This window comes from Oncorhynchus tshawytscha, linkage group LG06, assembly GCF_018296145.1.
Source record: "Oncorhynchus tshawytscha isolate Ot180627B linkage group LG06, Otsh_v2.0, whole genome shotgun sequence".
NCBI lineage: Eukaryota > Metazoa > Chordata > Actinopteri > Salmoniformes > Salmonidae > Oncorhynchus > Oncorhynchus tshawytscha.
Genome location: NC_056434.1, coordinates 33,853,808 through 33,865,951, shown reverse-complemented (window position 1 = coordinate 33,865,951; position 12,144 = coordinate 33,853,808). Strand labels below are relative to the sequence as shown.

The window sequence follows — 12,144 nt, the reverse complement described above, 5'->3', positions numbered from 1 at the left end:
TATTGTTTGTACAGATGAACGTGGTACCTTCAGGCGTTTGGAAATTTCTCCCAAGGATGAACCATACTGGTGGAGGTCTTTTCTGAGGTATTGGCTGATTTCTTTTGATTTTCCCATGATGTCAAGCAAAGAGGCACTGAGTTTGAAGGTAGGCCTTGAAATACATCCACAGGAACCTCCAATGAACTCAAATGATGTCAATTAGCCTATCAGAAGCTTCTAAACCATGACATCCTTTTCTGGAATTTTCCAAGCTGTTTAAAGGCACAGTTAACTTAGTGTATGTAAACTTCTGACCCACTGGAATTGTGATACAGTGAATTATAAGGGAAATAATATGTCTGTAAACAATTGTTGGAAAAATGACTTGTGTCATGCACAAAGTAGATGTCCTAACCGACTTGCTAAAACTATAGTTTGTTAACAAGAAATTTGTGGAGTGGTTGAAAAACTAGTTTTAATGACTCCAACCTAAGTGCATGTACATTTCCGACTTCAACTGTATATACAAGGTCCTGTGATACCCCTAATCCTATTGTGAAATAGAAAACAACATTTTGCATTTAACTGACATGTTCAGGTTGTACTTCCCAATTCCAAAAGTTTTCTCATTTTAGAGGAGCTGTAGAGAAGGCGCAGTGTTGCATAAGAAATTGTTAACTTGCTTAAAATACCTCCAAACGCCTTTGGGTGCAGGATCCTCTGAAGTATAATCCATAAAAAATTAAATGGACAGCGCTTTGAAGGACACATTCAATAGGCACAATGTCACATCCAAGAGTCAGTAGTAGAGCTCTGAGGTAGTAGAGCTATACAGCAAGCACTCGGGTGAATTCAGGGCTTCATGATGCACATTGCTTTAAGGGAAATATCCCCATCCAGTACAGTAAGCCCCCCATGCCTCAATAATAATCTCTTCTATCAGAAGTCATCCCTTTTCCCCCCATCTTAATTAATTATATTAATAAAACCATGTTTTAAACTGAAATAAAGTATTACACTGGTAGAATAAAGTGTAACATTGGTGCATCCTGTCATTATCAATAAATAAGCACGGTCCTGATTACATACAAATTCTGTATGATCACTAATATTTAACAAGATGTGTGTGTGTGTGTGTACTGATTCAGACTTGGGTGAGTGGACTCTCTGGCTAACCAGTAGTACTGTGGACCTCCATGTTAAGATTTAAGTACCTCTGCACTAGTTCAAGAGTGTCTTCTTCCAGGACAGTTAGTACTATGTTCTGTATTTCATAATCACCACACCCTCAAACAGTTTTAATGACAGGAGATATCACCCAATGGTATGTCAGGAATCTCCTCTGTCCTGCCCTCTCGTTAACCAGTCGACAGCTGTAAATGGCTGATGCGAGGAGTGGGGACATTAAAGTGCGCCAGTTTCCTTGATTTCCTTGTGGCCACGGATGTGTCGTTGTGAGTTACAGCTGCGTTGTAGTGGGTTATGGCTGCATCATTGTACAATTTGGCTGTGTAGTTGTGGGTTACGTGCCACTGCGTTGAGTGCGCCGGTTCCACATGCCACGTTTAGAATGGTAGTGATGCAGGAAGTTCCTCAGGTAGATACGCTCCACCTCCAGACCCAACTGCAGAATCCTGACACAGAGCAGGGGAGAGAAACAAAATGCTATTAAAGATCAGATTGTTAGAGCAGGCATGAGCAATAAAACACACACAGACACACACACCTGTCCAGCAGCTCCCAGTCCTCTCCGCCCCAGCGGTCAGTGAAGTCGTGTGTGTTCATGCCTCCTGCTGCATCCAGGTCAGACTTATAGATCCCCAGCAGACCAAACCCATTCACCTCCCAGTAACCTGGAACACAGCGAGCGACGAGAGAGAAATAAAGAGAGGTGGAGGTGTGTGTGTATATATCAGTGGAGGCTGGTGAGAGAATCTATAGGAGGACGGCCTCATTGCAATGGCTAGAATATAATATATTGAATGGAGTCAATCATGTGGTTTCCATATGTTTGATGTGTTTGATAACCATTACTTTTATTCCATACCAGCCATTAAAATGAGCCTGTCCTCCTATAGCTTCTCCCACCAGCCTCCTCTGATGTGTGTGTGCGTGTACCTCTGGGCTCCTTGGGCGTAGCCCCACAGTCCAGTCTCATGACGATGGGGGCGAAGGCCATGTGTCCCTCCACACAGTGTTTCCTGACTGAGTCGATGATGGACGGGGGGAAGTGGATGTGAAGGTCACACAGAAATGCTATACTGTGCTCATCCTGAGGAGGAAGAGAGAATATTCATGCCCATTTCATGAAACTAAGGACACAAAACAGGACACACCCAGTCTATCACATAGTGATGGTGTCGCTGAGGATGTCATACTCACATTGATGAGGTCGATGCCAGCCTGTAGACCAGCGGAACGCTCAAAGTTTCCACTCAGCTTCACGTACTGGTACCTGGTACACAGAGGCATGAATCAGGGGTGAAAGTTAGCCATACGATTAAAACATTAGCCTATCACAATAAATAAAATAAAGATGCCAACAAAACTGTAGGCTATAACACCATCATTTACCATTACCGCATCTCAGCCACTTGAAAAATGTGTAAATTGAGTTGAAAACGGGTAGTATGTGCTACAAAATCTGGTGTGGTTTCGTCTCTGCGATGAGAATGTTGTGACATTTTGCCAAGGCATAGATGAATGTCCGAGTCAGAGACAACAGTGGAATGCATCAACCTAAACTCAATCTAGGCTCCATGTGTCTCAATTCCAAAATGTCATTCCACTTTTTTGTGATTTGTAACAGATGTCTTTCCATCACTGTTTGGATGCTGAAGTTACTTTAGAGTGGAGGAATGTGCCCAGGTAGTCTATGGGAGCCTTTGAGGTGATTTGTTTGACAATGTTATTAACATTTTATGACTTGTGCTTCTGGCACACTCTGCGTACCTGTGCAGCGTGGATGCCTTTAGTGCTGCCTCTATATCCATGTCAGTGCTGTTGTAGTCAGTGATGATGAGGTTGAAGTAGGGGTCTCCAGTGGTCTGGTACAGACCCTCCATGTCAACTATCAGCTGCTGCACCCAGCGGGCCTGGTTCTTTACTGAAACACACAAGCACGTACACACAGAGTAATACATCCTTATGTCACCATACAACATTAGGAGAGTAACAGTGCGTGTGTGTGTGTGTGTGTGGGGGGGGTACCTGGTACTATGACGTGTACAGTGGCAGTCGGGTTCCAGTGGAAGCCTAGAGGCTTGCATAGCAACGTCTCAGGGGCAGGGTGAAGGACTCCCCTGGGGCGAGATCGATTATGGCGAATCAGAGCATAGATGTAGTGTGACAGACGAAGGTGTTGGCCAGTCATGTCCCTTAGCTCCAGCTCCAGGAAGTACCTGCTGCCCTGAACCCCATCTACTTTCCTCTCAACATTCAGCACACGCACCAGGGAGAAATGCCTAGGGAGGGACAGAGGGACAGGGTTAACACAAACATATACCACCCACACATATACTGTACACACACGCACACGCACACACTGACCTGTTGTGTCTGTGGTTTAGTTTGTCCATGAAGGCCTTGACGACAGGCAGAGCATCACTAGGGCGGAGCAGCAGGTTACCAGACACGTTACAGCTTAGGTCTATCCAATCAGAACGCATCGCCTGGAGGTTAACAGGGGTCACCTGGAATGTCTGAGCCCAGTTCACCTCAGGGTCAAACACCGGTGGAGGCGTGGAGTCATAAGCCAGCCCATCCTCCTCTTCAGAGTCTCCCCCCAGACTCCATAAAGACTCACTCACACCCATCTCCTCCCCCTTTCTCTCACCCTCCCCCCCTCTGTCAATCCCTTCAACCAGAGGGTTCCTTCCTCTGACCTCGCCAGGGGGCAGAGCCCTGTGGACTGTGTTGTCATAGTCAGGTTGCGGTCGTGACTTTATATGTGTTTGTGCTCGGAGGATGATATCTGTATCTAGGTCCTGGACTCTCTTCCTAGTTACAGTTGCTTTGTGGTACAACTTCTCTAGAGGTGATTTAATCTTAGTCCCACCCCTCTGACCAGGCTGTTGAACGCGCCGGCGCCTCCCTTGCAGCTGGGGTAGCCGAACTTGTGGTCTGTCTCTGTCTGCTGATCTGTCTGCTAGTCCGTCTCTGTCTGCTGGTCCGTCTGCTGGTCTGTCTGCTAGCTTTTCTCTGTCTGCTGGTCTGTCTCTCTCTGCTGGTCTGTATCTCTCTGCTGGTCTGTCTCTGTCTGTTGGCATGTTCTGGTCTAGTTTTTGTGGTGAAGGTAAAATCTTTAACCCAGTTGAGTTCTGTTCTGCTGGTCCCTCTCTTGGTCTGGGTTGATTTTGGTCTGCTGGACCCAGATCTTCTCTGTCTGCTGGATTCCCTCCTGGTTTCTGTTCCCTTGTTCGGGACTTTTTTTTTTGTGCTGGTCTGAGCTGTTCAACTGGTCTATCTGCTGGTCTGTCTGCTGGTCTCAGCTTTTCTTCTGGTGTATTCTGTATAGGTTTATGTGACCCAGGACCATGAGGGATCTCTAACCCATCCAGTTCTGTTGCTCTGGTCTGGACTACAGCATTAGATCCTCTCCTCTTCCTCCTCCTCCTCTTCTTGTATGTGAGAGTATCAGACATGTTTCTATGTGTAGGTGCCCTGTCGGCCTGTGGCAGGGAGAAGAGTTTACGTCGTCGTCTCTTGGCGTAATCGTCATAGTCGTCTCCATAGTCAGGAGGGGTGTGGTCTGTCTCACTAGCCCCTCCCACATTTGGAGGAGCCTCGCCATCTAACCCCTCCTCTGGGACCGCCTTTCTCCTCATCGAGATGCCAATATCTACCAGTCAACACACAGATGGAGAAGAGTGTTCACATAAAACGAATGCTGACCGATGACATTTCATATACTTTTTAACAGAAGAAAAATCTATGTGTGTCTCCCCTACCTCTGTTCTCTCCCTCCTGCCCTTCTGGCTCATCCAGCCGCATGTACCTGGAAAAGCCATAACTAGAGAGTGGAGATAAGGAAGGGAGTAGAAAGGGAGAGAATTTCATCATTGCACTCTCTGTCCATTACCATCCAGCAGAGGGCAGGGTGCTAACATCAGTGATAGCACCCTGCCCTCTGCTGGATGGTAATGGTAATGACCTCTGCTCAGGATAAGCCTCTGCTCAGACCAGGGCCCGGTTTCCCAATAGCGATGGAATTTAGGCTAACGAGCATTTTAAAGATGCATCTTTCCTACAACGGCCAAAGATGTAACATTAGTTTCCCAAAGGACCACGCAGAGAGAATGTTAAGTTCGTCGTTAAGGCATAGTGTTGATACTGATAGGATCGAAAGAAAGGCTGCGCTGCTTTAGTATCGGTCTTCTTATTGTGGATGGCTGTTCACAAATCTAAATGTGTATTTGAACCCAATAATGGTTGAATTCAAGAAGTTTAAGCTGCATATCAATCATTGGTTTTGAAACCAGTGGAGAGTCAGTGAAAAACGTGCTCTTGCAACAGCTGCATAGTGCGGATTACAGCCTATGGAATAAAAGTGGGGCTTTTATTGTTCAATCTGATTCATGCTGATAAAAAAAGATATATCCGTAGGCCTAATGGACACATGCTCAAACTCGCACACTTTTGATAGACGTAAAAGGGGCAATCTGTAGTTGCTACATCCATCTTTTGATTTATAAATTATATACAGTTGAAGTTGGAAGTTTAGATACACTTAGGTTGGAATCATTAAAACTTGTTTTTCAACCACTCCACAAATTTCTTGTTAACAAACTATAGTTTTGGCAAGTCGGTTAGGACATCTACTTTGTGCATGACACAAGTCACTTTTCCAACAATTGTTTACAGATTATTTCCCTTATAATTATCTGTATCACAATTCCAGTGGGTCAAAAGTTAACATACACTAAGTTGACTGTGCCTTAAAACAGCTTGGAAATTTCCAGAAAATGATGTCATGGCTTTAGAAGCTTCTGATAGGCTAATTGACATCATTTGAGTCAATTGGAGGTGGATGTATTTCATGGCCTACCTTCAAACTCAGTGCCTCTTTGCTTGACATCATGGGAAAATCAAAAGAAAGAAGCCAATACCTCATTAAAAAAAAATGTGGACCTCCACAAGTCTGGTTCATCCTTGGGAGCAATTTCCAAACACCTGAAGGTACCACGTTAATTTTTTACAAACAATAGTACTCAAGTATAAACACCACGGGACAGCGCAGCCGTCATACCGCTTAGGAAGGAGACGAGTTCTGTCTCCTAAACTTCTGACTCACTGGGAATGTGATGAAAGAAATAAAAGCTGAAATAAATAATTTTCTCCAGTATTATTCTGACATTTCACATTCTTAAAATAAAGTGGTGATCCTATCTGACAGGGAATTTTTACGAGGATTAAATGTCAGGAATTGTGAAAAACTGAGTATAAATGTATTTGGCTGAGTTGTATGTAAACTTCCGACTTCAACTGTATATGTATATATATCCATTGATTCTTGAAGAATATAACTTATAAATGCCTCATGAGCTTAGTTCATAAAGTGGTGATCCTATCTGACAGGGAATTTTTACGAGGATTAAATGTCAGGAATTGTGAAAAACTGAGTATAAATGTATTTGGCTGAGTTGTATGTAAACTTCCGACTTCAACTGTATATGTATATATATCCATTGATTCTTGAAGAATATAACTTATAAATGCCTCATGAGCTTAGTTCAACCTTTCACACTCCCAAAATACAAGCTTGTTTTACTCCAATGTTTGTGAACATTGTGAATGTAAACAAATACTGTACAGCCTCATAACGTGGTTAAAACAATAACTTTCATATCATGGATGGTCAGTCCGTGCATCCATAGCTCTGTCTATTCATCTGAGAGTGATTACATTTCTCCAGGCGGGCGGGTGCGGGCAGCAATCGGTTGAAGAGCATGCATTTCGTTTTACTAGCATTTAAAAAGCCGTAGGGAGACCACGGAAGGAGTGTTGTATGGCGTTGAAGCTCGTTTGGAGGTTTGATAACACAGTGTCCAATATATCCTCCAAACACTGGCTTCGAGGGCATTATCAGTTTTATACAAAGTGTTACCGACATATTTCCATTAACTTTATTTTGATGATTTTATTCATACTATTTCATCCTTCCAGAAGATATTGTCCCGAAACAAATCTTGGGTTGCTACCCAAGCCGGCTGGTCGGTCGTTCTATTGGTTCGGTTGCCAGAGACGCGACCCAGCTGTTCGTTCCATTGCAAAACTGGCTGACAGCGTTCTTATCCCTTACTTGCTAGCTAGCCAACTACAACTAACTTACAGTCACGTCAAACAGTGCAGACAACAGTAGATGCATTTGTTTAAGCTGTTTTCTAGTGACATTTATTTGGATACATCCATAACAATGAACTAATGAGGCGCGATTTCACCTGGCATAGAAAATGTGCTCTCTGTTAGGACACTAACGTTATTCAGAGGAGCTAACCAACAGCACAATTAACACAATAACTTCAAACTGAATCTGGAAAGACTGCAAATTAGCTGCACTTCGTTTCGTTTTACCTTTTTCAATTGACATGTCTTTGTATGTATATCCATAAAAAATGATGCCAGCTGATTCATGACTTCGACTGGCTGAAAACGCTGCCTGCCTTTCTCTCGTCCCGACTCCCGACCCCAACACGTTCATTTCCATGGGACAGTTGGAGATCGAATTTGAATATTGAAACAATGTTGCAAATGTCGGACAGACAGACAGCAAAAAGTAATGTGAGAAGTTTTTTATAGTGGAGATCAAGTTTATAAAAACCTGTTTCCTGCCTGGGCTGATGAGACAGTGGATTGTGCTGTCAGATGGAATAGAGTAATAGGCATTTTAATGTCATAGATTTCATAGCCGGTGGTAACTTGTGGAATAGACACCGGCTGGAATGCGTTTTCAACCAATCAGCATTCTGGATTAGACCCGTCCGTTGTGTAAACGGCTAAGGGCTGTGTCCTGGCACTCCGCATTGTGTTGTGCAAAGAACAGCCATTTTAGTCATGGTATATCTGCCGTATACCACACCCACCCGGGCCTTATTGCTTATTAAGTATACAGTGCATTCGGAAAGTATTCAGACCCCTTGATTTCTTTCACATTTAGTTACGTTACAGCCTTATTCTAAAATTGATTAAAAATAAATACATTTAAACATAAATCTACACAAAATACCCCATATGACAAAACTGCTTTTCAGAAATGTTTGTATATAAAAAAAGCAAAAAAAATTAAATAACTTATTTACAAAAGTATTCAAACCCTTTGCTATGAGACTCAAAAATGAGCTGCATCCTGTTTCCATTGATCCTCCTTGAGATGTTTCTACAACTTGATTGGAGTCCACCTGTGGTAAATTCAATTGATTGGACATGATTTGGAAAGGCACACACCTGTCTATATAAGGTCTCACAGTTGACAGTGCATGTCAGAGGAAAAACCAAGCCATGAGGTAGAAGGAATTGTCCTTAGAGCTCTGAGACAGGATTGAGTTGAGGCACAGATGTGGGGAAGGATACCAAAAATGTCTACAGCATTGAAGGTCCCCAAGAACACAGTAGCTTCCATCATTCTTAAATGGAAGAAGATTGGAACCACCCAGACTCTTCCTAGAGCTGGCCGCCCGGCCAAACTGAGCAATCGGGGAAAACGGTTATTGATCAAAGAGGTGACCAAGAACCCAATGGTCACTCTGACAGAGCTCCAGAGCACCTCTTTGGAGATGAGAGAACCTTCCAGAAGAAGAACAACCATCTCTGCAGCACTCCACCAATTAAGCCTTTATGTTAGTGGCCAGACAGAAGTCACTCTTCAATAAAAGGCACATGACAGCCTGCTTGGAGTTTGCCAAAACAACAAGATTCTCTGGTCTGATGAAACCAAGATTGAACACTTTGGCCTGACTTCCAAGCATCACATCTGGAGGAAACCTGCCACCATCCCTACAATGAAGCATGGTGGTGGCAGCATCATGCTGTGGGGATGTTTTTCAGTGGCATGGACTGGGAGACTAGTCAGGATCGAGGGAAAGATGAACAGAGCAAAGTACAGAGAGAACATTGATGAAAACCTGCTCCAGAGCGCTCAGGACCTCAGACTGGGGCGAAGGTTCACCTTTCAACAGGACAACGACGCTAAGCACACAGCCAAGACAATGCAGGAGTGGCTTCGGGACAAGTCTCTGAATGTCCTTGAGTGGCCCAGGCAGAGCCCGGACTTAAAGCTGATCGAACATCTTTGGAGAGACCTGAAAATAGCTGTGCAGTGACGCTCCCCATCAAACCTGACAGAGCTTGAGAGGATCTGCAGAGAAGAATGGGAGAAACTCCCCTAACACAGGTGTGCCAAGCTTGTAGCATCATACCCAAGAAGATTCGAGGCTGATATCACTCCCAAAGGTGCTTCTAGAAAGTACTGAGTAAAGGGTCTGAATACTTATTTAAATGTGATATTTCAGTTTATTTTTTACATTTGCTAAAATATCTAAAAACCTGTTTTTGGTTTGTCATTATGGGGTATTGTGTGTAGATTGTTGAGGGGTATTTTTTTAACCACTTTAGAATAAGATTGTAAAGTAACAAAGTGGAAAAAGTCAAGGGGTCTGAATACTTTCAAATGGACTGTGAACAAAATCATATTGATTGACTTTCAGACAAGTCACAGGCTTTTGGTAGGGAGTAGGACAAGCTACTACGTGAGTATAACATGCTAGCAAAATGATCAGCTAATATATGAGCAAACTAGAATAAAGATGATCATTAGCACTCATCTCAATTTAGCTAACATTTCATCAGCCTAATCAGCCTGCTACCAAATATCCTAACAGAAATCTGACATTGATTGATTTATCTAGACGAGTCCCCCACGCTTGTCTCAAAGCAGTGCGATGGCACTGTCCCAATCATAACGGTGTTGAAATGATAATCTAGGTGACCACACACGACTATTGCTTTAAATTAGTATAGAGGTTGTATATGACTTTGGGAGTTTCAGTATAAGAGAGAATTTGATATATGCCTTTAATTGCATTAGCCTACTTTATTCCAATATTTTCAACATTCAGTTGATCATAGCTAAGGTGAGGTTTCCTCTCTCTGGGCTTTTTCTAGGCCGAATGGCTGTTTCCTCATCTCCTCACTCCATTGCTGCCCACATCCGCAGCGTTGTGCTCAACACCCGTTTAAATCAATTTAGCTTACTGCTTTCTAGATAAATGCGGGTTTGGGCTCATTTAATTTCTGTGATGTCGGACCAGGCCTGGGCTCTAGATCACCGGGCTTGGGTCGGACAGGGGTCTAATTTTCTGATGAGAACTCTATACTGCATTCGGGTCTCGTGTGCAATCCAGTAGTGCCAATTATGTGTCTGCTTTGAATTTATGGCAACTTGTTAGGCTAAAGGCTTTCATGCCACAACCTATTTGGCAAAAAATGTAATAGCATATTATCCAATCTGCTGCTCCACATGTTGTGTATTTTGTTGAATTGCATTAGTGTGACATTGGGGGGAAATGTGAAGTGATCCCTGGACAGTCCAGTGATCTCGGTTACCTGTGTTAATCCCTAATACTGTGTAGGCTATTCATCTTTTTCTGCAGTCATCTCTGTTTTCATTGGAAGCATCTTTTAATCCTTCACTTGTTTGTAACAATTGCAAAGACATTGACAACATTGTATTTGTAAGTCAACTTCATTGTGAAGCTATCAGTGGTCACAGAGAGACAGATAAACATCTTGATTCTATGTCTAGCAGAGATCTTCTGTGTATAAAGTGACATGGTAGGGAAAAAACACATCTAAAGACACACTTTGCTGTTCTAAGACTGGTCTGAAGCAGTTGGTAAATAACAAGTGTTTGCAACTTTAGTAACAGTGGTTTTGGCAAACAGCTCACAGATTTAGAGATGCCCCTACGAAGGTTCTTATGATAAATTTAGCCTTAAAATGCTTTTGGGAAACTGTCCTCAGAGCCATAGGGAAAATCTCAATTGCATACAATTCACATCCTCTCTCCTTGCCTGCTTCTCAAAACCCATTGGATGAGAAAGCCAGAGGTCCCACCCCTCTGACCTTCTCCTCCAATGGGTTTTAAGGACGTGAGGAGAGAGGACGCAAGGAGTATGCAATTGAGATTCTCCCATAGAGGTCATACATTTCACTGTCAGCTCTACTTCATAAAATAAATCCCTCTCCCTCCCCTTCTCACCTGTCCAGGTCTAGGGGACTGTTGTGGTAGAAGCAGGTGTTTTCTGTCTCCATCTGTGTGAGCCGTGTGTAGTCATTGGGGTAGATGTAGGACATGTGGACCTGGAGACACACAAACAACATGGTAAAGACCCGCTCATAGCCAGCTAACAACACATGAACCCACTAAACAAACTCATTTCTGTAAACTATAGGGATTGTAGTAGTTACAGTACTTACAAACTGCAGACCCTGGTATCGCAGCAGAGGGAAGCCTTTGATGATGTAGCTTGGTTTATAGGAGCAGTCAGGTAACACACCACGGAGGTACCTACTGTCTAGGGCAGGGACTACACACACAGAGTTGTTGTTTTTTCTATCTAACGACTGTAGTGTGTGTGTGAGTGAGAGTGTGAGGTCTTACTCTGGTAGAGGGTGTCCCGAGGGTCAACTCTCCGCATGTCGGCCACAGGCTGGCTGCTCAGCTGGTTGTCAGGCTGGTTGCTAGGCGTGCGGGTGTGACTGGCGGCCGTTTGGGGTATGTGAGTGGTGTCACTCATCCTCAGAGCAGACTCATCTGTACACACACACACACACACACATACACACATCTGAGATAATGGTTAGGTAGTTCAAATAAGTTAGAAGTGTGTGTGTGTGTGTGTGTGTGTGTGTGTGCGTGTGTGTACTCACTGGTATAGAGGGATATGTACTTGGAGCTGATGACTGTAAAGCTTAGACCCTCCTGGTTCAGCTGCCACTGTATCAAAACAATTACACACACACACTTAATACTACCGCCTGTATGCACACACAGAGAAGAAAGAGTAGAGAAGGGAAACTCACCGCCACCTCCATGTGGTCTGTTCCTCTGTCATTCTGTTTATGGACGATCTCAAAGAAGTACATCCTCTGAACTGACAGCCTGCA

At 43.6% G+C, this 12,144-nt stretch overlaps 1 protein-coding gene across 1 annotated transcript in view; it reads right to left on the bottom strand.

The window, feature by feature from the left end:
- Nucleotides 1-408: 408 nt before the first annotated feature.
- Nucleotides 409-12,144, bottom strand: part of LOC112252461 (beta-1,4-N-acetylgalactosaminyltransferase 3) — a 38,838-nt gene continuing 27,102 nt past the window's right edge. The window contains exons 8-20 of the mRNA XM_024423697.2: nt 12,061-12,139; nt 11,908-11,974; nt 11,639-11,791; nt 11,455-11,564; nt 11,237-11,337; nt 4,932-4,993; nt 3,532-4,822; nt 3,193-3,446; nt 2,935-3,088; nt 2,365-2,437; nt 2,101-2,254; nt 1,709-1,835; nt 409-1,616 (exon numbers count right to left, since the gene is read on the bottom strand). Coding sequence (XP_024279465.1) covers nt 1,505-1,616; nt 1,709-1,835; nt 2,101-2,254; nt 2,365-2,437; nt 2,935-3,088; nt 3,193-3,446; nt 3,532-4,822; nt 4,932-4,993; nt 11,237-11,337; nt 11,455-11,564; nt 11,639-11,791; nt 11,908-11,974; nt 12,061-12,139 — 2,737 coding nt within the window. The 3' untranslated portion in view covers nt 409-1,504. The remainder of the gene's footprint in view (nt 1,617-1,708; nt 1,836-2,100; nt 2,255-2,364; nt 2,438-2,934; nt 3,089-3,192; nt 3,447-3,531; nt 4,823-4,931; nt 4,994-11,236; nt 11,338-11,454; nt 11,565-11,638; nt 11,792-11,907; nt 11,975-12,060; nt 12,140-12,144) is intronic.